Consider the following 24,848-nt stretch of genomic DNA (forward strand, 5'->3'; position numbering starts at 1 on the left):
ACAATGATTTGGGGGAGGGGAGGCACAGTGACTGACTTGGGGGAAGGGACTTATTGTGACAGATTCACAGAGGCAGGATATCACCTCAAAATCATCCTGCTTTTTGTAATAATGTGAGTTAGGCTCTATTTGACATACAAACATGGAGGTTTTTTTTTTTTTTCTTTTTCTTTTTTTCACCTACTCCAATATACACTGATTTTTCCAGGAATGCAGTTAACCATGTTAATCAAAGGAAGGCAGTGCTTGGTCTTCTTTGAAACTTTACAAGAGTTGCTTACCGTTTTAAAATACCAGCACAATAATACCATTCTCAGTATTTGAGTCACAAGTATTAATATAACACATGTCCAGTCTGCCTTTGTAGTTGCCATATTCACAATGGTTTTATATATATTGCAAGCACCTGAATATCTAATTGTTTTCTCCTCCATTTTGCATGTACTTAGGCATTTATAGACTGAAACACATTTTATCATAAATCACCTTTTGTCTCTCATTCATATTGTAGCATGTAAGTAATTTATATATACAAATATAAATATTTTCTGAAAATAATTACCCATACATTTTTTGAGCAGGTACCCTAAAATTTCAGTTAAACAATGGGGGTGCAGCATTGCTTAGGACTGAGGACCAATACTCCAAGTTACACATTTCGCATTTGTACAGAGCCTAGAAAGAATTCCTTATAAATATTTCCTCTGAGTTTTACTCCTTATAATATGCGTAAGTCAGGAAACATACACCAGAGCATACGACTTGGTGAACATGCGCCAGAAGGATATATACATCACAAGGTGTGGCAGAAACTGAGAGCTGCTTCCCCAAAGTCCACTTGCCCCTCCTTGATAGCCAAACCCCACAGTCAGGAACAGCAATACTCCAGCTATAAACCTGCATTTCCTAGACTCGCTTCCAAGTAGGAGTGGCTAACGTAACAGAGGTAAAAAAATGCTGAATGGGGCTTCCAGGAAAGCTGCCTAGGAGGCTGAGTATGCTCGTTATCCCCTTGCCTCTTTCTCCTCCCTGCTGCCAATAACTCGGTGAAGATGGCTGGAGCTTCAGCAGCTACTGATGACGTTGAGGCAACCTTAAGGATGGTAGCCCACCTGCTAAAAGAGGCAAAGCAAAAAGACAAAAGGATTCAGAGATCCTCTTACTAACAGAGCTACCATACCAGCCCTGGGATGCAAGCCCTGGGACTTTCCCACTGGTAAAAAGTAAACCTCTAATCTTAAGCCGTTGTTTTGGATCTTAAACCACAATACAAAATGACAAATGGGTTCCCGGCCCTTACCAAGTTTCCAAAGGCATCCATGTGACACTATTAATATTCTACTACTGAGAATAAATAAATAATCCGAGAGAAAATATTCCAACTAATCTTTCTTGGGTGTCTTTGCAACTGTCTGACAGAGCTCGAGAGCAGACATTATTACTGGGTTTAGAACAACATGCCTACTCATGGTGGAGGGGCAGGAGGCAGGGACTGAGTACGTGAACACACAATCACCTTAATATAAAGGAACACATGAAGCAAAGCTCTGCCTTCTGGGTACCCCTAAGCAGGGATTAAACTGTCTCTGTTGGTGCCCCTGCTGGCACTGTCGCTTGTGGGTAGAGAGTGTGCCAGCAGAAGTGGCTAGAAAAATATCCCAGTCAAGAGGACACCTGTTGCACCAAAACTGGACCCCATGGAACTCCAGATGTGTGTTCATACGCAGCAATTCTCCAATAAAGCTTTCAGAAATAGCTCTACTCTATTTCAGTGGAGCATTCACAACTGTGTCAATTTAAAAGGTATTATTTAAGCACATGAGGAATACCATGTATAAATTTTAGTAAGTTTTAGCAAAATACCTTTGTCTTTATAAGTACAGTAGTACTATATAGGGGAAAACATGCTAGAATTTTATAAAGAGGACTGTTCTATTGTATAAACATAAGGACTTTTAAATGGTACAGAATAACCAGCAGAAAACTAATGAAATAAAAAACTGAAAATAGCAGATTATTCATATATAATTTAAGTACTAAAACAATGAATATATATAAGTTTATGGTATGTGATACAGTTCTGAATTTCTTAACTATAGAACCAGGTGAATTAATTTACTTAAGTTATATGTTTTGTCTAAAAACGTGTTTTTAGCTTTCAGGCAGTCAAACCCTGTCCCACAAAGAGACCACAGCTGTAAAAAAAGGAGATCAACCTTTACTATCAAAAAGCAGGACTTATCTGCTGTAATTTTTGAAAACATCAAACTGGGCCATTTTTTCACATTCTGCTCTTTGTTCCTCTTGCAATACAGCGCTCAGGGACTTGAAAGGCAGTGGAAGTAACATTTTACGAAGAGTAACATTTTATAAATATGTGAACTAATACACTCTAATACCTAAATGAGTTAAGAAAAATGCAAAAAAGGAAAAGAAGGGGTTGAAGTTTAAAATTTTATCATATCATAGCTACGTTCGTTCCTAATATTTAAGAGGAAACTTAACTGTTTAAAGTCAAGAACAGTGGTCCGGTTCTTGATTTACTTTTAATCAAAACTTCACATAAGATCTGTAACTTGGATTCCTGTGTACCACCCTACAAAACGTTCCGCCAAACCTCACAGAGGCTTGCCCGTTCTTATTTCTGGTACTTGGGTCTCTACATTTCCCACTAGATCAAATTAGAGCTCAGAGCCTCCAGCAGGAGTACTCTTCACTCACGCACAGAATGCTGCTCTGATCTACAGAAAGAGACCAGTACCTGGAGATTATTGCTCAAGGTGGCAAAAACCACCACCCAAGGACCAAGTATGACCTGTGAAAGGTCAGTTATATCCAAATGTGGTGCTATATCAGATCTACCAGTGCTCCAACAGTATTCCCAAGATACGACCAATGTAGGCAAAATACATGAACCGCATAAAGGCACGGCTAGAAATGACTACACTCAGAGTGTCGTAAAGAAATTGTGGTCCTTCTTCAAATCTTTTATGCATTGACTCAAACCAGCATCCCCCCGCTTGGCTTCCTTCGCTGGGTGTGGCTCATCACAGCCTGCAGGGCACAGCCCTCCATGCTGAGCCTGAGAATGTTTCACAGCCCCACTACCCCCTCCAACTCTCACGAAGTTATTCTCAAGTCCAGGTTCTAGGAAAGCAGGAAGGAGTTACATGGTCGCATGTGAGCATCCAGCTTACTGTGCAGTTGTGGTTGACACTCCGCAGCCAAAGCGATGAACACTCTGTCTTTGAGTCAGGAGCGTAAACCGGTCTTAAGATGGCTCTGCTGCCACTAACACTGGCCAATGACCTTCTGAAAGGCTGCATGCTGGCTTCCCACACCCCAGGGAGGCCACCCAGTATCCTTACCTTTAGAGGCTGGGACTCCCCGCTGAGATGGTTTTCTTCAGGCAAGGCTCTTAGGATGGAATTCTGAAAGCCTATTTCCGTTTCTTTCAGCTATTAGATTTCTTACTCAGAACCAGATCAACCTAAGCATGCTTGGCTCGCTGACACCTCTACCTGGGATCCTCAGAAAGGGAAAACCAAAACAGGACCCAGACAAGGAACTGGCTGGCACAGCTGAGCCAGTTAAGTCAGCTGTATGCAGAGAACATGCATGTTCTACAGTTTCCACGTGGGCCTGACCTCTGTCGCTTCTATATTTCAAGCCCTTGCGAGGCCTGAAGTTTGGGGGTGCAGAGAGAGACCCCCGGATGGTCTGTTGGCTCTGATGCTGTGCCCGACATTGACTACGGCACCTGCACGACTACAGCGATGCTGCAATACTTAATGGGGCTTTGAAATAACCGCTCTATAGAAGTTGCTCTCTACCCAGGCAGGCAAGCTGTCACACGTCAGCGACAGGATTTTAGGATGTTTACTACCGAGGTGACTCATTTTTCTGTTTGCTTTTCTTTTAGGCTAATAACCCTCATCGCGCCATCACCCACTTGTACAGCTCCTTAAGAAAGGAGCTCTACCAGCTCTTCAGGCAGCCTATCAGTCACTTCTACAAGGTGCTGTTGAAGTGTGCAGTAAGTTAAATTGAGAAATGTGTTAAACTGGTAAACTGACATTTTAATATTTGTTAAATTGAGAAACTGATGCAGAAACTAAACGCTGAAGTCACACTGGATCAGGGCGGGCCACGGTGGACGTGGCGTTTCACCTCCTCTGCTCCAAGAATCCCCGCCTGGGACTGCTGTGGCGAAGACCATGGGCAGGTGGCTGGACGCTCGGTACACAGTCTCACGTCACAACTCGGATGGCGGGGGCTAGGGTTACGGATGGCATGGGCACACTGTACTGAGATAAAAACCACTTCTATGAATTTAGCTTGCTGAGAAAGTGGTTGGTAAGTCTGCTTAAGATAAAGTGTTGCAAATGACTACTCTCTGTACTGTTTCTACACCTACAGCTCATCCCAGATGTTCGTGTTGCTTCACTCTCCTGCGATCAACTACATCAGACAGCATTAGCCCCAAGCCTGGCGAACTGAAGCAAGCTCCTGTTGGCGAGGCACGGGCATGCTCCTGTTGCTGCAGCACAAACAGGAACACGGGACAGGTCTAATTAAAGCACAGAAAAGCAGGTGTTTGTGTCCTGCGGGAGAAAAACAGGGCTGGGAAAGTTTCCACTGCAAACTTTTGTCATCGGAGACTAGAAGCTGTAGGTAACTATTTAAAGAAAAAAATTGCGGAAGGAAGGAAGGAGGAGGGAAGGAGGGAGAGAGAGAGGGAGGAGGGAAGGAAAGGAAAGGAAAAGTAGGTGAAAGAAAAAGGAAGCACAAGCCCTGCTTACCAATATTCCTCCTCCTAAGTGACCTGTGCCCATGGCAGGGGCGCAAGAAATTTCTGTGGGATGAGTGCCTCCTGGGCAGGCCGGCAGCTCTTGAGAGCCAGGCAGGGAATATCTCTCAGTGTGTGGGCTGTAAAGCATCTGCATCAGAGTCCCTGGACCACTTGGGAAAGCCACTAAAGATGGCGATTCACTACCTCTGGGGGTGGAGTACGAGAAGCCGCACTTATAACCAGCATGCTCAGGTTAGAAAACCACTGAGTTAGGAAAAGAAAAAATCACTGAAAAGACAAGAGTGATCCTTGCTTTCCCATCCCCCTTCCCCCTCCCCTCCTAGCATGGAGGAACCAGTGTCCAGGGTCTGCAGCAGTGAGGGGTGGAGGTGCCACGGTGACCCCGTGCTGGGCTTCCTAAGGGCACGGGCACTGGGGGTGATCAGAGGCCAGGGGAACGGGGGAGACTGGGAAGACAGAGCAAATGCACTTACCGAACAAATAACTTAATATACCGAGGATAAAGGGAATCAGGCTTCTCACCATCTGAAAGGGGATTTATAAACAGAAAGGGAAAGGCTGGTACTGGATTAGAGACGGAAGTGTCAGCAGGAACATGTGCGGTTTTAAAACAGAGACAGACACAGACATAGCAATAGCTGTAGATGTATGTGCATGGATGGATGGATGGATGGAGAGATGGAGGGATGGAGGGATGGAGGGATGGAGGGATGGATGGATGGATGGATGGATGGAGGGATGGAGGGATGGAGGGATGGAGGGATGGAGGGATGGAGGGATGGATGGATGGGTGGATGGGTGGATGGATGGGTGGGTGGGTGGGTGGATGGGTATCTACATTCACATGCTTCCTGACTCTGCTCAGACGGCCTAGAAGCACTGACACCCCACAAGCAGGTGAGCACTCCTGAGCAGCCAGACTTTGCTTCTAAACACCATGCAACACTACAAGGAACCAGAACCTCTTGGCGAGATGCCTGATCTCAGGGATGAGGCAGGAAAAGAACAAGATGAGCCTGGGAACATCCTGTTATGCTAGGTAGTAACGCTCAAATAACCACAAGGACAGATCAGAAAAACACAGAAACATGAGGCCTAAGTTGTCCCACTGTCCAAACACGGACAATTTAGGCGTCTAAACAGAGTACTGGATTTTAACCCATGGAATATAATAAGATTTCATAGATTCATACTGAAATAATAAATAAATTAAAAAATGGGGAAGAAAGGAAATAAAGTCCTTCCTACAGCAGAAGGTCACCTAACGAATACAGAAGGAACGATGGAAATAGGTCCGCAGCGTCTGACGGCATCACAGTGGTGCTGTTGTGGGCAGGAGTCAGCAGGGACGCTAAGGCCGTGAGAAGTCTGAGGAAGCACAGACATCGTGTTACGTCACTGCCTCTCTCCACAACATGCTCATCCAAGACGCATTTTCACATGGTGATTTTACTTTGGAGAAACCTTACAGACGCCGCCCACCTCACCAGGTGGTCAAGGTTAACACCGGCAGTCGAGGGAGGGGTCAGCATCCTGTGCCCCTGCTGTGACACTCGGCCCAGTCAGCTCCCCAAGAAAACTGCATGGGTGGGAGGCTGAGGGTCATCCTACAGAAGGAAAGGCCTGAACTCTAAGACTGTCAAAGACACAGGCAGAGAAAGACTGAAGAATGTTCCAGTGTGAAGGAGGCCAGTGAGACGCATCCACGAACGTACTGCATGCTGCTGGGCCGGAGAAGAGAAAAGAGACGTAGCCGGGACAGGGGGAAATACGGATGGCCCGTGGGCAGGATAGTCGTGTTGTGTCACTGTCAATGTGAGGGCTGGAGAGAGGCGGGGGGAGAGGACAGCGCAAACCACTGGGCAATCCGGTCGAGGCGATGCGGGAGCTCCTTGTTCTAACACTTTTCTGCAGCCTGAAACTACCTCCAAATTTAAATAATTTACAAGGAAAAAAAATTTCTCTTCTACTGAATTTCTCTTCAATTCATTCTCTTCTACTGAAAGTCTTTTCTGTTCATCTAGTTCCAACCACCATCTCCTTGAGTTTACAACTCAGTTGCAAACATGTTCTTAGGCTAAAAATTGCGGTTTAAGCCTGGGAAGCTGTCTACTTGCCATCAAATCATTTTAAATTATTAGTATCAATTTAAAATCTAATGAAACCACACCAGAGGTAAACCTAAGTTCCCATGTTAAGATGCCCCATTTTTATAGAATGCAGTGGGAACGGTGAGAGAATTCTGTTCTTTGCTAAAAGTGCCAAGGGGCAGCGGGCAGGCTGACCGGCCACCAGGCCAGAGGATGACACTGGGCAGGTCAGGTTCAGTCCGAGGCAAGTCCTGTAGGTGAAGACTGTAGGCCAGTCCTGCCAATCACCTTGTGTGTGAGCTGTTCAATCCCATAGCAATCTGGAACCTACCAATGCAACTGAAAAGCTGCTCCCAAGAAAATCATTAATAAGATGGGTGAAGGCCTAGTTATACCAGGGATAACAGGGTCATTCATCCACTTTCTATATTACAGGTCAAAATTAGACGATGCATGGAGATGGTACACTAGGTACACTTAATGCTCTTTGGAACTCACACATTCCTCATGAATCAGTATGATTAAAAAAATACAGATCTGTTCAACCTTCACTTTTCCTATTAAAAAAGTTATCACTTGGGGCTTCCCTGGTGGCGCAGCGGTTGAGGGTCCACCTGCCGATGCAGGGGACGCGGGTTCGTGCCCCGGTCTGGGAGGATCCCGCATGCCGCGGAGCGGCTGGGCCCGTAAGCCACGGCCGCTGGGCCTGCGCATCCGGAGCCTGTGCTCCGCAACGGGAGAGGCCACAGCAGTGAGAGGCCCGCGTACAGCAAACAAAAAAAAAAAAGAAAAGTTATCACTTATTTATACAGTTTCTAATAAACTAGATAACCAAATTAGCTTATAAACACCTGATGCAAAATTAAGAAACATAATACAGAGTTGACTATTGTTTAATTGCATGACAACATAAAATAGTGTTAAAGAGGGATCATGTTAAGTAAAGAGGTGTGCAGAGAAACAAACACGTAGATATCAACTTTCACGGGCAGGAAGGAGACTGGACCACACTGTGAAGCAAATATTGTAGGGCAACACACGTTCATTTAATTCACCCGCGGACATGGTGGGGTCAGGACACGACCCCACACATGGGGGCCCAAGGACACGAGAATGACAGCTGTTTGGTGAAGCAGGACGTGTCAGACTGAAAATCAAATGGCCGAACAACTTTGACAGGTGTGGATGTGGCTCAAATAAAGGAAGATCTGGATGTAAATATAGTCATACCTTGGTAACAAGGGGGAATGGTTCTAGGACCCCCACGGATACCCAAGTCAGTGGATGCTCAAGTCCCTTTTCTACAACCGCGTAGAACAGGTGACCCCGCACATCCAGAACACAGACCTGCAGCTACAGAGGGCTGACTGTACTTCCTAAACATCTACTCCATGCTCAGCCCTCTGCCAGGTGGTCTGAAACATTTTCTTACTGGAGTCTCACAGTAATCTTTCCCATGAGCATATAGTAGTACAGATGCTCACTATAGATGCTGAAAGCAAGCACGCACAGAACTCCTACCCACTCCCCACTCACCTCCAGGAACTTAACCAGTATCATAAAGGCAGACTGGTCGGCAGGGCCAGATGACCACGACGTGGACAAGAGTGACCTGCCCGGACCTACGTGTATTTGTCGTTGTCACTGCATCTAGCACAGTGGTGGCTGAGAACACACAGGCAGCCTGCCTGTGTGTTCAGTCCCCGCTCCACCTCCTACAAGCTGTTAACCAGGCACAGGTCACCTGACCTCTGCACCGCGCTTTCCTCATTTGTAACAGCGGGTTAGTATGAGTCCCCGCCCCAGAGCTGCAGGCATTAAACAAGTGATTACATAACGTCCTTACAACAAAGCCTGGCACAGAAGGTGGCAGAAAATAAAGCAGGGATATGTTAAATAATTAATTTAAACTAAGAAAGAAAAACACTCCACTTAGATTCCTAGAACAGCAAGTGGCTTTACACACTTGAAAAAACTGTGTATGATTTTTTTTTTTTTTTTTTTTTTTTTTTTTGCGGTATGCGGGCCTCTCACTGTTGTGGCTTCTTCCCGTCACGGAGCACAGGCTCAGCGGCCATGGCTCACGGGCCCAGCTGCTCCGCGGCATGTGGGATCTTCCCGGACCGGGGCACGAACCCGTGTCCCCTGCATCGGCAGGCGGACACTCAACCACTGCGCCACCAGGGAAGCCCCTGTGTATGCTTTGAAATCCAGAACATGAGGTACATCAGGTTTCCCTCTTTTCTAGAAAGTTTCATTCAGGAATAGTAGATTGAGTTTGACTATACTGAATAGCACACAAAACACTATTTCCTAAATACATGTAGTCAAGAAGATTACAATTTCATTTATTTTAGCAGATGACAATCTAAGCACTCTAAAGAAAATCCACAAATGTCACAGGGCCATGAAGAGTTTGCTCTCTGCTCCGTCCTGTTTTACTCACTAGCCCTCACCCCCAACTCCAGTTCAAAAGTTACAATGAAACTTCAGTTCAACTCGAAACTTGTAAGTTTCTTCTAGACTAGCCAAAAATTTGATTTTTTCAACTTTCAGTGCTATGACACAAAAATAGTGTTGCTTTACAGCTGAAGTAGATCTGACCACTCACCTCAGAGTAAGCAAGGGTGATGTGCTCATATATTCCCTGGTGATGATGGATGGCATCCTCCAGGTCCTGCAGCTCGGAGGGAAGGTCCACCTCACCACAGGCTTTGCACCACGAGTCCACGTTGCTCATATACTGGGATGGTATTAAAAAGAAAAGGATCATGTCTACCAATAGCAAATGATATTGAGAAGTAGCTACTTTTTAACGTAGTTTTGAAATAAGCGTGGTTGAGAGAGTGTCTAAGAACAGAGCACGGTTGGGCCTCCATCTCAAATGGCACTGACATGAGTTCTCAAACCAGATTCCTGGACTCTGTGCCCCCCTCCCCCTCCCCCAGCTTAGGTTCTGGCAGAACTGGGGCTGGGCCCAGGAAGCTGCATTTGAAATCACAGCCTCGGGTGGCTCTGCGGTCACCCCTGGGAGCATCTCTGCCCTGCATTAGCGGTTTGGGGCATCCTGGTTCGTTCTCCCATTGCGCATTTGAATCTGTGTTTCCAACTGCTCTGTGCTACTAGCCATGGAAAGCAGAGATGCCTCGTCCACTTCCTCCCCTCAGCCTCTTGCTACTCCTGGAGCTGTAGTCCAGCCCTCCTGCTTTCCTCTTACATTAAAATGGCAACGGAAGATTCCTGAAATCATCTACCTATCGTTAGGAAGAGCAGGGTGTCCATTTGTCTATCTTTCCAAAAGCAAATACACACAGGAATCAAGGGAGACCAAGCGAACGGGGCCGAAACTCCTCAGCTGTGCCCACCGAACGGAAGGGAGGCTGCGGAACCACTGGGCTCTTCCCACTCGGCACGTAAACGAGGAGAGTGTGGGCTGCAGGCTGCCGTCCTGGGTCACTGCTGCTACCTACCCTGTCTTCTTCTCTGCCACCAGCACATCCCAGGACTCATCAACAGCTGAGAAATCACTGCCAGATTTCCTAGGGGGATCCTATCAGCATCCACCGCGGGGAAGGGTCACGGGCAAGCAGCCGAGGGCCCAATTAAAGACGCGACTTCAATTAAGCCAAGCAGACATCGACATATTTCCCCGGCTTTCACCTCCTTTACTCTCGTTCCTCGCCGTCTTTCTACTTGTCAAGGAATGCAGAGGGTGACTATTTAAAACAGGGTAACTGACCTGCCAGGTAAGAAACATGCTATAATTCTCTTAAAATATATGTGAGAATAACCTCCCAGGTACTTATGACATTTTAGGAACTTAAAATAGACAAGTCACCTGAATAATAATTGTTTATAAAAATCCCTTTATTATTAATGGATTGGCTCAAAAAAAACACCTGTATGCAAATCCTAGGGCTCGAAACTAATTCCCAGGGCATTAAGTGTCCTCTGATAGCATGTGGCTTCTGATGGCTTCAAACATGACTAAACGGATGCAGGCCCAGGGGAAGGTCCTCAGTACCCTCCTCTACAGCTCCTCCTAACATCACCATGGCAGTGGAAGTAGTAATAAAATTCTTTATGCCTCTCCCCCTCTGCATGAATACACTTATGACTACTTAGGCATATTTCTACTAAGTATTTCTTGGATGGCGTGTTCTACAATTAGGTCAAGTTGATGATTATAAGCATTCTTGATCTCTATTTCACTCCATCTTCTTCCATTACTGCATGTGACGCCGACTCTAAAATTACTGTAAACCTTTTTCAAATACGAAATTGACTGAGGTTAACCATCAACGTTCATCAGTCGCCAGGTCAAGTCAGCAATTAACTGCTCCTGCACACTGGCCACTACGAGACACCCAAAACAAAGCAGAGGTGAACATATTCCTAAGGAGAGGATAAAGCGCTTCTGATGTAACAAGGTGAAAACAAGTTTTGGTTACACGACACTTCACAATAAGCAGAAGTGTCAGACTAATATATTACTGTACCAAGACAACCGCTAAAATACATTCAACCCCAGTTTTTGAAGCTATCGGTAAAGAGAAACATTTGAGCAGCTTTATGTATGCCTGTAGTTACTTAACTTCCTTATAATTTCTTAAAGTATCCGGAGAAGTATTGACTGTATTTACCTGCAGAAACATAGCCCAGTTCTAAAAACATAGGGCAGAATAGCTTGTAACACAGAAATCTTGTGGAACAAGGACTCTGCACATCTAAATTCACTCGATTAAAATACCCCAATGACAGAAATAAACCTGGCCATGTTTTTTACAGGGACTTTTGCACAAGCACAATTTTTGTCTTTTATTCCTGAGATGGCAGCCTTAGACTCTGAAGGGCAAGCTCCAGTCCCTGAATGCTTTCTGAAAGGCTCAACACCCGAAAGAGATCAGAGTCAGAGCAGCAGTCCCTATCTGGAGAGCCAAGGAAGACGATGTTAACAGGCATTCCACAAAGAAAAAGCATCCCAGAATCAAGTTTGGTGTCAAAGTTCAACAGGTACCTATAGAATAGAACCTCCTAGAGCCTATTAATATAATGTGCCCTGTGAATATGGGAGGGGGAGGGACACTGGTGTGTTTGCTTAGAAACCTCTCTGACCACTTTACTACACACCCCCTACACACACATGCACACACCTCTCTTACCATCCTGACAAATATGTTGTGGGCTTGGAACACCAGGGGGATGTCCAGCACAGAGCCTGACACTTCCTGAAGGACAACAGAGAGTCACTGCTATACTCTAGCCAGATCACAGCACCAGTGGACTCCCTGATGCTTTAAATGTTCAAATGTGGACCAAAATGTGTCTGGCCAGCCTGGGGGTAGAGGCAGGAGAGTGCAAGGGAATTCAATGCTTCTCTGGATTCAAACCAGGAACCGGCTTCAGAGCTGGGGATTCTGCTGCTCAGCAGAATGGTCACTTCGGTGCTGCTGAGTAGAAGATGACCGGTTTGCAGAAGGGAGGCAGGCAGACAAGGGAAGAGTGATTAATCCAAAAGCTTTAAAAGGAGAGCCTGAATAATTAATTAGCAAACTTATTGTCAGAAGCATTTATTGCACTGCTCTCCATCTGCTGAGAGCAGGGGCTTCCAATGTGCTGGGATCACCCAATCCAGTGAATTTCACGCCCGCCAGGAGCTCCTGATGGAGCATCAGCTGAGCACAGGTGGTTACACCGATTCAGGAGACAAAGGGACAGAAACTTCCTAGAAGGTAAATGTTTAAAATACTTATTTAGGGGGGTTTTCTCCTCTTTGGAAAAATTAAGACTGGTTGAATTTTATACATATAATACATATATGAATTCAAACTTCGGAGTTTCCTTTCTTATTTCTAATCTCCTCATTTTCTGCTTTCGTTTCTAGGAGATATTACCCTACTTTTTCTTTTTCTTTCATCATTTCTACTCCCTGAGTATTAATAAACACACTCACTCTCCTGGTTCCTTTAAGGGAGATGGGCTCCCTTCTCGGCCCAGCAAAGTCACAGGAGGGATCATGCATTTTCTACTTGTGAATCCAGGTCTGATGGCTCCAATAGAGTAACTTGGAGAAGACAGGTTCAATCTGAACCAAAATATGCCAATGATCACTCTAAGTACCTTCCACCTGTTTTCATTAGTATCTTTCTCTTTCATATATACAGATATATATTCTAATCCCTTTCTATTACATGAGAATCTTGTTTTTGTTTTACTACAAGCCAAGAATTAGACTTATGCTTTTAATAAAGTGAAATGACATTAAAATGGGAACAATTACATGTGTATTATTTGCCTTAAAAAACTCAAAAGGGAATACTGATGCAGTATTTGTAATATCTTCCTCTAAATTTCAACCCAGACATACGATAAAATTATCCAGATGATAACTATGATACATTCAAAGTAAATGTTACTTCTAAAATTTTTTATTGAACGTGAAATTTTATAAGAAAATAAATCTAAGTGCTTTGTTTGTGAAACAGTGTGCTGTCATGTCAGGAGCAAAAGACTCTCCTAGACCTTGAAGAAAGTCCCAGCTTGGGTAAATTACTCCCCAAACAGAATATAAGGACATTAACACCATCAGTCCCATGTCCTTCACTGGGCTGATTTAAGGATGAAATGAGATTTTGTATTTAAAGGGCTTTGTAAATTTCAAAGAGCTATACAAGTCCTGGTTACTTTGTTTTTGGCTATGATCTGATTATAGAGGCCCTTACAGTCATGGATAAAACGAGGTGATCAGATTTATGGTTCACTCTGAAGGTAAACCATTAGCAACACTAACAGAATTTCTGCAGTGATGGAAACGCCCATCTGTGCTGCTGAGGCCACCAGCCACCAGCCACAAGCTGCTACTGAGCATCTCAAATGTGGATACTGTGACTAACGAGGTGAAATTTAATTCTTTTTTTAATAAATTTATTTATTTATGTATTTATTTTTGGCTGTGTTGGGTCTTCGTTGTGGTGCGTGGGCTTCTCATTGCGGTGGTTTCTCTTTGTGACAGACCACGGGCTCTAGGCGCGTGGGCTTCAGTAGTTGTGGAACGTGGACTCAGCAGTTGTGGCTCACAGGCTCAGTAGTTGCGGCACACGGGTTTAGTTGCTCCGCGGCATGTGGGATCTTCCTGGACCAGGGCTTGAACCCATGTCCCCTGCATTGGCAGGCGGATTCTTAACCACTGCACCACCAAGGAAGTCCCTAATTCCATTTTTAAATTATTTTATTAATACATTTATTTAACATTAAGTAATTTCAATAGCCGCATGTGGTGACTGGCTAACATACTGGACAGTGCAGCTCTAATAATTTTTTTTAAATAGTGAAAATTGGAGATTTTCAGGTGCAGTAAAATCAAATCACTTTAATTCTTTGATTTATAAAAAGGTAATTCTAACGAGTTTGCTTTGAAGCTTCTTAATATAAAGGGATATAACACATGACCAAACAAAGTGGAGGCTGGAGCCGTAGACACTGCCTACTGGTGAAATCAGTAACCTTGTGGTCGTGTCTCCACTTCTGCAAGCTGACATTCTGATCCTGTGCACACCCTCACTGTGGACGAGGTTGGGAGAGAATGAATGGCCAAGACATCTCTGGAAGCGTAGTCTATGAAACGTCATTCTCATCTAGTTCTAACCCCAAGATTTATGTTTATAAAACCACAAACAAACACGAGTAAGATGTGAAGAGATTATAACTGCTGAAATTGCTGTCCTCTCACTCAAAGCAAATATCTGGAAAGGAAGAAAAAGGAGAAAACATCTCCAAAGGATAAAGAAATTGTAAGGGAATGACTGGATTCTAAAAGGACTGAGCTAATACAAGACTGGGTTTCAGTCTTTATAAGGGCCCTGAACCAAGATGGCGGAGTAGAAGGACGTACTCTCGCTCCCTCTTGTGAGAACACCAGAATCACAACTAGCTGCTGGACAATCATCAACAGGAAGACACTGGAACTCATCAAAAAAGATACCCAACATCCAAAGACAAAGGAGAACCCACAATGAGATGGTAGGAGGGGCACAATCACAGTAAAAATCAAATCCCATAACTGCTGCATGGGTGACTCACAGACTGGAGAACACTTATACCACAGAAGTCCACCCACTTGAGTGAAGGTTCTGAGCCCACGTCAGGCTTCCCAACCTGTGGGTCCGGCAACGGGAGGAGGAATTCCTAGAGAATCAGACTTTGAAGGCTAGTGGGATTTGATTGCAGGACTTTGACAGGACTGGGGGAAACAGAGACTCCACTCTTGGAGGGCACAAACAAAGTAGTGTGTGCATCGGGACCCAGGGGAAGAAGCAGTGACCCCAGGGGAGACTGAACCAGACCTACCTGCTAGTGTTGGAGGGTCTCCTACAGGGGCAGGGGGAGGCTGTAGCCAAGGACACTGGCAGGGACAAGGACACTTGCAGAAGTTCTGGGAAGTACTCCTTGGCGTGAGCCCTCCCAGAGTCCGCCATTAGCCCCACCAAAGAGCACAGGTAGTCTCCAGTGTTGGGTTGCCTCAGGCCAAACAACCAACAGGGAGGGAACCCAGCACCACCCATCAGCAGTCAAGCAGATTAAAGTTTTACTGAGCTCTGCCCACCAGAGCAACAGTCAGCTCTACCCACCACCAGTCCCTCCCATCAGGAAACTTGCACAAGCCTCTTAGATAGCCTCATCCAGCAGAAGGCAGACAGAAGAAGCAAGAACTACAATCCTGCAGCCTGTGGAACGAAAACCACATTCACAGAAAGACAGACAAGATGAAAAGGCAGAGGGCTATGTACCAGATGAAGGAACAAGATGAAACCCCAGAAAAACAACTAAATGAAGTGGAGATACACAACCTTCCAGAAGAAGAATTCAGAATAATGATAGTGAAGATGATCTAGGACCTCGGAAAAAGAATGGAGGCAAAGATCGAGAAGATGCAAGAAATGTTTAACAAAGACCTAGAAGAATTAAAGAACAAACAGGGCTTCCCTGGTGGCGCAGTGGTCGAGAGTCCACCTGCTGATGCAGGGGACATGGGTTCGTGCCCCGGTCCGGGAAGATCCCACATGCTGTGGAGTGGCTAGGCCCGTGAGCCATGGCCGCTGAGCCTGCGCGTCCAGAGCCTGTGCTCTGCAAAGGGGGAGGCCACAACAGAGAGAGGTCCGTGTACTGCAAAAAAAAAAAAAAAAAAAAAAGAAAAGAAAGAAAATCCTCCAACAAACAAAAGTCCAGGACCAGATGGCTTCACAGGTGAATTCTATCAAACATTTAGAAAAGAGCTAACACCCATCCTTCTCAAACTCTTCCAAAAAATTGCAGAGGAAGGAACACACCCAAACTCATTCTAAGAGGCCACCATCACCCCGATACCAAAACCAGACAAGGATACTACAAAAAAAGAAAATTACAGACCAATATCACTGATGAATATAGATGCAAAAATCCTCAACAAAATACTAGCAAACCAAATCCAACAATACATTAAAAGGATCATACACCATGATCAAGTGGAATTTATCCCAGGGATGCAAGGATTCTTCAATATACGAAAATCAATCAATGTGATACACCATATTAACATATTGAAGAATAAAGACCATCTGATCATCTCAATAGATGCAGAAAAAGCTTTTGACAAAATTCAACATCCATTTAGGATAAAAACTCTCCAGAAAGTGGGCACAGAGGGAACCTACCTCAACATAATAAAGCCTATATACGACAAACCCACAGCAAACATCATTCTCAATGGTGAAAAACTGCAAGCATTTCCTCTAAGATCAGGAACAAGACAAGGATGTCCACTCTCACCACTATTATTCAACAGAGTTTTGGAAGTCCTAGCTATGGCAATCAGAGAAGGAAAAGAAATAAAAGGAATCCAAATGGGAAAAAAAGAAGTAAAACTGTCACTGTTTGCAGATGACATGATACTATACATAGAGAATCCTGAAGATGCCACCAGAAAACTACTAGAGCTAAACAATGAATCTGGTAAAGTTGCAGGATACAAAATTAATGCACAGAAATCTCTTGCATGCCTATACAGTAATGATGAAAAATCTGAAAGAGAAATTAAGGACACTCCCATTTGCCATTGCAACAAAAAGAATAAAACACCTAGGAATAAACCTACCTAGGGAGACAAAAGACCTGTGTGCAGAAAACGGTAAGACACTGATGAAGGAAATTAAAGATGATACCAACAGATGGAGAGATATACCATGTTCTTGGACTGGAAGAATCAATATTGTGAAAATGACTCTACTACCCAGAGCAATCTACAGATTCAAAGCAATCTCTATCAAGTTACCAATGGTATTTTTTATGGAACTAGAACAAAAAATCCTATAATTTGTATGGAGACAAAAAAGACCCAGCATAGCCAAAGCAGTCTTGAGGAAACAAAACAGAGCTGGAGGAATCAAACTCCCTGAGTTCAGACTGTACTATAAAGGTATAGTAATCAAGACAATATGGTACTGGCACAAAAACAGAAACACAGATCAATGGAACAAGATAGAAAGCCCAGAGATAAACCCACTCACCTATGGTCAACTAATCTATGACAAAGGAGGCAAAGATATACAATGGAGAAAAGACAGTCTCTTCAATAAGTGGTGCTGGGAAAACTGGACAGCTACATGTAAAAGAATAAAATTAGAACACTACCTAACACCATACACAAAAATAAACTCAAAATGGATTAGAGATCTAAATGTAAGTCCAGACACTATAAGACTCTTAGAGCAAAACATAGGCAGAACACTCTTGGACATAAATCACAGCAAGATCTTTTTTGATCCACCTCCTAGAGTAATGGAAATAAAACCAAAAATAAGCAAATGGGACCTAATGAAACTTCAAAGCTTTTGCACAGCAAAGGAAACCATAAACAAGACGAAAAGACAACCCTCAGAATGGGAGAAAATATTTGCAAATGAATCAACTGACAAAGGATTAATCTCCAAAATTTACAAACAGCTCATGCAGCTCAATATTAAAAAAAAAACAAACAACCCAATCCAAAAATGGGCAGAAAACCTAAACAGACATTTCTCCAAAGAAGACATACAGATGGCCAAGAGGCACATGAAAAGCTGCTCAACATCACTAATTATTAGAGAAATGCAAATCAAAACTACAATGAGGTATCACCTCACACCAGTTAGAATGGGCATCATTAGAAAATCTACAAACAACAAATGCTGGAGAGGGTGTAGAGAAAAGGGAAACTTCCAAAACTGCTGGTGAGAATGTAAATTGATACAGCCACTATGGAGAACTGTATGGAGGTTCCTTAAAAAACTAAAAATAGAATTACCATATGACCCAGCAATCCCACTGCTGGGCATATACCCAGAGAAAACCATAATTCAAAAAGACACATGCACCCCAATGTTCATTGCAGCACTATTTACAATAGCCAGGTCATGGAAGCAACCTAAATGCCCATTGACAGACGAATGGATAAAGAAGGTGTGGTACATATATACTGTGGAATATTACTCAGCCATAAAAAGAACGAAATTGGGTCATTTGTTGAGATGTGGATGGATCTAGAGACTGTCCTACAGAGTGAAGGAAGTCAGAAAGAGAAAAACAAATATTGTATATTAACGCATATATGTGGAATCTAGAAAAATGGTACAGATGAACTGGTTTGCAGGGCAGAAACTGAGACAAAGGTGTAGAGAACACACGTATGGACACCAAGGGGGGAAAGTGGCGGGGGGTGGGGGTGGGGGAGCGATGAATTGGGCGATTGGAATTGACATGTATACGCTGATGTGTATAAAATGGATGACTAATAAGAACCTGCTGTATAAATAAATAAATTAAATTAAATTAAAAAAACCCACAAATGAACTCCAACAGAAGAACACCCACAGAGACAGAGGAGCAGGCTGGGCGTGCAGCACACACACCCCCAAAGCCGAGCTGTCATCCTTCCGGGAAGGCTGCTTCCTTCAGTGACACCATTAACCACAGGGTCACAGAGTTGAGCCCTCGTCACCCTAATCACATTTAAATTCTTAATGAGAACTGGATGAGGGTCAAAGAGGTGGCTGTGATGGAAACCTTATTTATGATGTCCAGGTTCTGGTCCTTTCCCTACCGAGTTTATGAGAACAGCTGAAGCATAACTAGAAGACGGAGCATTTAAAAAGAGGGAACAAAGTTAACCTATTCGGAGATCCCTCTCCCGGGAAGAGGAAAACTACTTAGGAGGTGTGATCTTCTTCGGCGCATCTGCATGTCAGTGGTCATGTTTGGCAACTTCTCTGGCCACTGACACGCAGGGACTGCAAGCACTGTTAGAGCTCACGCAGGATCCCACGAAATTCTGTTCCAGAGTGTATTCATCTAGTTGCATTTGCTTCAAATCCATAAATGACAGCCATTATTTTATCCAAATAAAAACACCTCAGGCTCTTTCAACTTCGCTGCATGTCTAAAAATTTTTATAATAAAACACTGGTGGGAAAACACCCCATGGCACCCACATTTCTACATTCTTTTCAGGTAGGTCAGAGCAGCAATTAATCTTCTGGGTTTATTTGCAATTCTGAAAGCTGCCGTGGTTAGAGAGATTTTCCCTATGCGTTATTATGCTTCAGACTATCCATTATTCCCCCAAGCAGCCTGTCCCTGTTCAACTTTATTCACATCGTCTTAAAGGACCTTTCTAGGGGCCCACAAGCAACGCGCACGCCTCCAGGCCCAGGGGGTGGCTGCAGCCCACACTATATGTTACCATTCCAGATGGCACACGAGCGGGGGCCACAAAGCTCTTCTCCCACCCACAATAATGTCCAATGCACAACACACCACGACCTTGACAATGACAGGGACCAGAGGTGGCCACAGAGAAGTGTAGACAGCGCTGCTTTAGGCTGAACGGGGCTCCTGCTACTTTAATTCAAACTGTTTCTGGGTGGGGGGCTTTGTTTCTCCTTTATCATCAAACCACCGAAATGGATACAGTTAGCAGAAAAACCTGACCACTGAAACCTGCTAGTCCCTACTCACAGCTTTCACATGAGACTCTTAAGGTTTTTTCCCCTTTCCATCCCACTCTGTTTCCTCAATTGCTTCACACTTTAAAGGTTTCTAGAGTTGAGATCACTCATAATTAGCACCTGGTGCAACATTCCAGCTGCCTTGCCAAGATGCCAGGCAAGGTGGGGCCTCTACCTTCCCTGTTGCCTTCACTCCTCAACAGAGACTGTTTCTAGATTAAAGGGATACTATTTCCTTCTTAGAAGCGTCAGTGCAGATCCCTAAATGTAGGTTTCCTCCCATAACTATCCCTGAGGAAGCTCTAGTAGTTTCAATTGAGGCAACCACTTGTGTCTTCCTAGTGGCCCGAAGTTCCTGAGCTTTCTTCCTCTATGTCTTGAAAAGGTGTTTCACCACCCAGGCTTCCAGCACTAGCATCTGAGTCACAGCAATTCACTTTCCTTTTGCTGTTTTCCAGGCGTGTTCACTGAAGCAGGTTCGCCTGTTTGTGGGCACGTGGGGAGCGTTAAGGGCACACATCACATGTTACCCCTGAAATAAGGTACTGTGACCAGCACATCAGCAGATGAAGCTGATGTGAAGCCGAATCCACACAAATGACTTAGTAACTGTGAGGGACACTGGAAACCACATCCCAAAGCCACTTTCCCACCACAGCCCTGGCTGGCAGAGCCTTGCCCCTGCCGGGGAGGCTGAGAACCCAGAACTGCCCTTCCCCGCCCCCCTGAAGCCCGGGTGTGGGCAGGCACCCCTCTCCTGGCCAAGGGGACTGTAGGAAGCGGGCTGGGCTGGAGGGACCTTCTGAAAACACTGTCGCCCCGAGAAAGTGAGAGGACACGACACCGCTATCCTGCACGCGTGGGACACCACAGTAGAGGGGCCGGCACTGGGAGCTGCGGCACACACCCGGCACCCCAAGGGGATGGCCAGGCCCAGCCAGGAGCCCACCCAGCCCTGATACCACTGTGCGGCTGGAACTCCCTATACTTTGCAATTCCCTGTGCTGTGAGACAAGAACTCAACAACCCCTGATGTCTAAACCTGAGAGTCAGGCTTTCTGTTACCTGCTGCCAAAGCACCCTAAGTGGAATCCTCAAGTGATGATGAGGAGGGACAGGAGGGGATAAAGGACAGCAGTTGCCACTTGCGAGTCCCTACAGCGTACCAGGCCCTGTGCAGCAGCTAGCATGAATGACCGCGTTACACCATGCAACGGCCGCTCAAGTCCGTACTTTTCTCTCCACTTTACAAATGAGGAAAGTAAGGGACAAGGAGGTGGAACGGCGTGCCTGAGGTTGCACAGCGGGCTGGGCGCAGCCGTGGACTTCAGGGCCCCAGCGTCCTCCTGGGCTCTGCCGTGTGAACACAGGGCTCCGGGCCGGGGGCGGGGGGTCCCAGGCACTGACCTTCTCTGCCTTCTGGTGGAAGACGGACGACATGTCCAGCAGAGTGCTGCGCTCATCCAGGGCGGCCGCGAACGCCTTCCACTCCTGCTCCAGCTGGCTGGCAATCTGCTTGATCTGCTGGGAGGCGTAGTGGCCCGACTCCACCAGGCGGCTGGCCACCGACATGATGCGGTTTATGTTCACGTACACGTTCTGCGAAGGGGGCAGAAAGCGGGGCTGGTCAGGGGAAGGCGCACGGGCTGTCTTTCCAAGAAATGCGGAGAGCGCTCGCTGAAAAGTCACATTTTAACAACAGACTCAGCTGGGGGGTAATAGGACATGTGTTTTGCTATTTGGATTTCCATAAACCATAGGTACTGGTCTCAGTTTCTATTTTTAAAACTGCAAAATTACAGGGCTTCCCTGGTGGCGCAGTGGTTGAGAGTCCGCCTGCCGATGCAGGGGACACGGGTTCGTGCTCCGGTCTGGGAAGATCCCACATGCCACGGAGCGGCTGGGCCCGTGAGCCGTGGCCGCTGAGCCTGCGCGTCCGGAGCCTTGTGCTCCACAACGGGAGAGGCCACAGCAGTGAGAGGCCCGTGTACCGGAAAAAAAAAAAAAAAAAAAAACTGCAAAATTACAGATCAACTAGCTGGGAGGGATACTGGTAGGCACAAAGCAGTCACACACACAAGTGGGTGCACACAAACGCACTATGACTCGCTTCTTGGCCTCAAATCCTGAAAAGGGTCCAGGTGGCAAGCAGTTACCCAGAACTGCAGGAACCCACCGCGGCAGTTTGTAACTAGAAGCCAGAAACGACAAACTATGTACTTAGCAACCAGAGGCTATTTTGTGTGAAAACAAGCTCTCCTTTCTACATAAGCCCAAGTCATCTTTCTGGCGCCAACAGAAAATCTGTAAATGGATTCACATTCACCAAGGAATATGAACTGGGGTGCGAACAGAACAGCGCTGTGTTCAAACTTTAAATCACACTTTTCTACTGTGTTGCAATCTCTGTCTTCAAGTCCACTAGCTTGCCGCAAAATAAGGGTGCAAGGTTTTTAAAAAACAAAAAAGCATTTTTCTTGCAAAAGGAGTTCTCACTATGGTATTTCCCCTCCCACCTTCAATCTTCTTTAAGCGTCACATTGCAGCAAAGGCAGAGTGAGGAATGCACACCTTCAACAAATCCCAGGCTGCTGCTCTCCATGTATGTATTACTTATTATTTTTCGTGACGCACCACAACACTGCACCTTGCAATGGGTCTCCCCAAACCGTAGACTCACCTCTGGCTCCTACGATTCTTGCCCCTAAATCAAATCTAATTATCCAACCTACCCAAACTCCTCTACAGTCTTCCTCCTTCCTGCCATAGTCCTCCAGGCCAGTCTCCCACTGGCTCACACCTGGACCCCTACATGAGCCTTGTCACTGTCACCTAGTCTCCAGCCCACCCAAGTAAGCGTCCTAGAGAATGCACTTGTCGTTCTGTCTCTGTACCTTCATTTACTCATTCCTTTCCGCCACTTCTGACCTAAACCTAAACTAGGGGGAGTCGCCTTTATCTGGGTTTAGAAAGCCAGCCGCCAGTCTCGGAGGTACTTCTCTGGGCTGCAGGCTCAAATCAGCTACCGCACATCCGGGTGTCTGCAGCGGCAGGGAGGGGGTACTTTGTGAGGCTGTGACATCCAGTCAAGGCCACAATCCATGGGGAACTGGCCTCACTGCCTCATGTGGCATTAACGCTCTAACTAGCATCCTCTAGGTCAAGAGCAGTGTCTGCCCTTCTCATATGCATTCTCCCTCTCCGGTGACAGGTGGCCACATTCACTAAGTTTTGCTTTCTCTGTATGCTCAAAGAGGAAAATCTACCCAAAAGGTCTGTCGGGAAGAGCATCGGCAGATGCCCTCTGTCAGCATCCGGAGAAGAGCTGTCCATTTGGATGGCTCCATTGTGGGTCCCCCTTGACGCTGTTTCAGGGCCCTGGATTACTTTCATCCCCTCAAACAGACTGTGCTCCGCAAATAGAGTACTGCTCTATGCTTTATGCCTCGTCCATATCTCTGTCACTTACTGCAGGAGGAAGGAACCACGTGGCACACAGCCCAAATGAGTGTGTACACAAGCATGGCAACGTACAAACGTACAACTCCCTACGTTAGAAGTACCTCCACCTAGACTCTCACCATCATAGACTTTAAAAATACCTGTGGGGCTTCCCTGGTGGCACAGTGGTTGAGAGTCCGCCTGCCGATGCAGGGGACACGGGTTCGTGCCCCGGTCCGGGAAGATCCCACATGCCGCGAAGCGGCTGGGCCCGTGAGCCATAGCCGCTGGGCCTGCGCGTCCGGAGCCTATGCTCCACAACGGGAGAGGCCACAGCAGTAAGAGGCCCTCTTACCGCAAAAAAAAAAAAAAAAAAAAAACCTGTGATAGGAGAATGAGCACGATTGTTGCTGTCCCTTAAAATGCTTTCTTAAAAGATTATCAACTTTGCTTACTGATATCTAGCACTTTCATTTTCTTTGTCAAAAAATGTTGAAAACACTGTAGATAGCACAAGAAAGGGCTGAAGGTTAACAGGCCCCAGTTCTGCATAAATAAATGTCCTAGACAGATACTGAGGACTCAGGGAGGTATTCGGAACCAGGGGCTGGTAGGCTTTTGGAAAGCGCTCCCAGGAGCTGTCACCACGCAGTGCACAGGGTTACCACATGCTTTTTCAATTAAAATTTTTACTTAGAGAAGTGATAAAAATGTATCATAGAAAAACAGAAAATATACTTAAACCTAAAAAAAGTCACCCATACTTTTAAGAGTTTCTTACTTACTATAATATACTAAAAATACTGACAGTATTCTTAATTAGATGATAACATCACTGATAATAACTACCATTTATCAAGTACTTACTTTGTGTTCAGCACTCTGCTTACTGTCTTACACATACAGAGTAAGTAAAATAATGTAACACCATGTTAGGCAGAGATTATCCCCACTTTAGAGATTAGGAAACCGAGGCTCAAAAAGATTAAACAGACTGCTCAAGGTCATGCAGTAAACAAGAGTCAGAATTTAAAACCTCTACATTCATAACACACCGCACCTGTCTTCCACACATGCTTCCTCTTCTGCTGATTCCTAAATGTGTCACAGTAATGCTGGGGGAGGGAGAGGACCCTTTCCGGTCATTTCTAGTTTTTACAAAATATATTTTAACATTTCTAGTTTTTAAAGTATGTGATATGGTCGGCTGAATGTGCCTTTCACCGTTACTAGAAGTTTCAGAATATTCTGAAAAACTGACAGGAATTTTTTTAGGAACAAATTCTTCTAAGACGCTTCCCCCAAAGGCCCACATTTGCGTTCTCTTCACCTCTCCCCAGGCTGAATCACTTAACCCCAAAATTCTCTTACCTCAAACTCAAGAACAGTATCAAACTTCTGGGACAGTGTCTATTACAAACATTTTATCGCTGAATCTTATCTTTGAAACTACCTAAAGTGGAGCACTTTGTGGACTGAACTTTAATT

General features: G+C 45.3%; 1 protein-coding gene across 4 annotated transcripts in view; it reads right to left on the reverse strand.

The window, feature by feature from the left end:
• TRIO (trio Rho guanine nucleotide exchange factor) overlaps positions 1–24,848 on the reverse strand; it is a 370,973-nt gene that overhangs the window by 184,582 nt on the left and 161,543 nt on the right. For all 4 annotated transcript variants that reach the window (XM_082837244.1, XM_082837245.1, XM_082837243.1 and 1 more), the window contains exons 7-8: positions 21,327–21,518; positions 9,515–9,646 (exon numbers count right to left, since the gene is read on the reverse strand). In XM_082837244.1, coding sequence (XP_082693370.1) covers positions 9,515–9,646; positions 21,327–21,518 — 324 coding nt within the window. The remainder of the gene's footprint in view (positions 1–9,514; positions 9,647–21,326; positions 21,519–24,848) is intronic.

Source organism: Leucopleurus acutus (assembly GCF_964270905.1).
Source record: "Leucopleurus acutus genome assembly, chromosome: 3".
Lineage (NCBI taxonomy): Eukaryota > Metazoa > Chordata > Mammalia > Artiodactyla > Delphinidae > Leucopleurus > Leucopleurus acutus.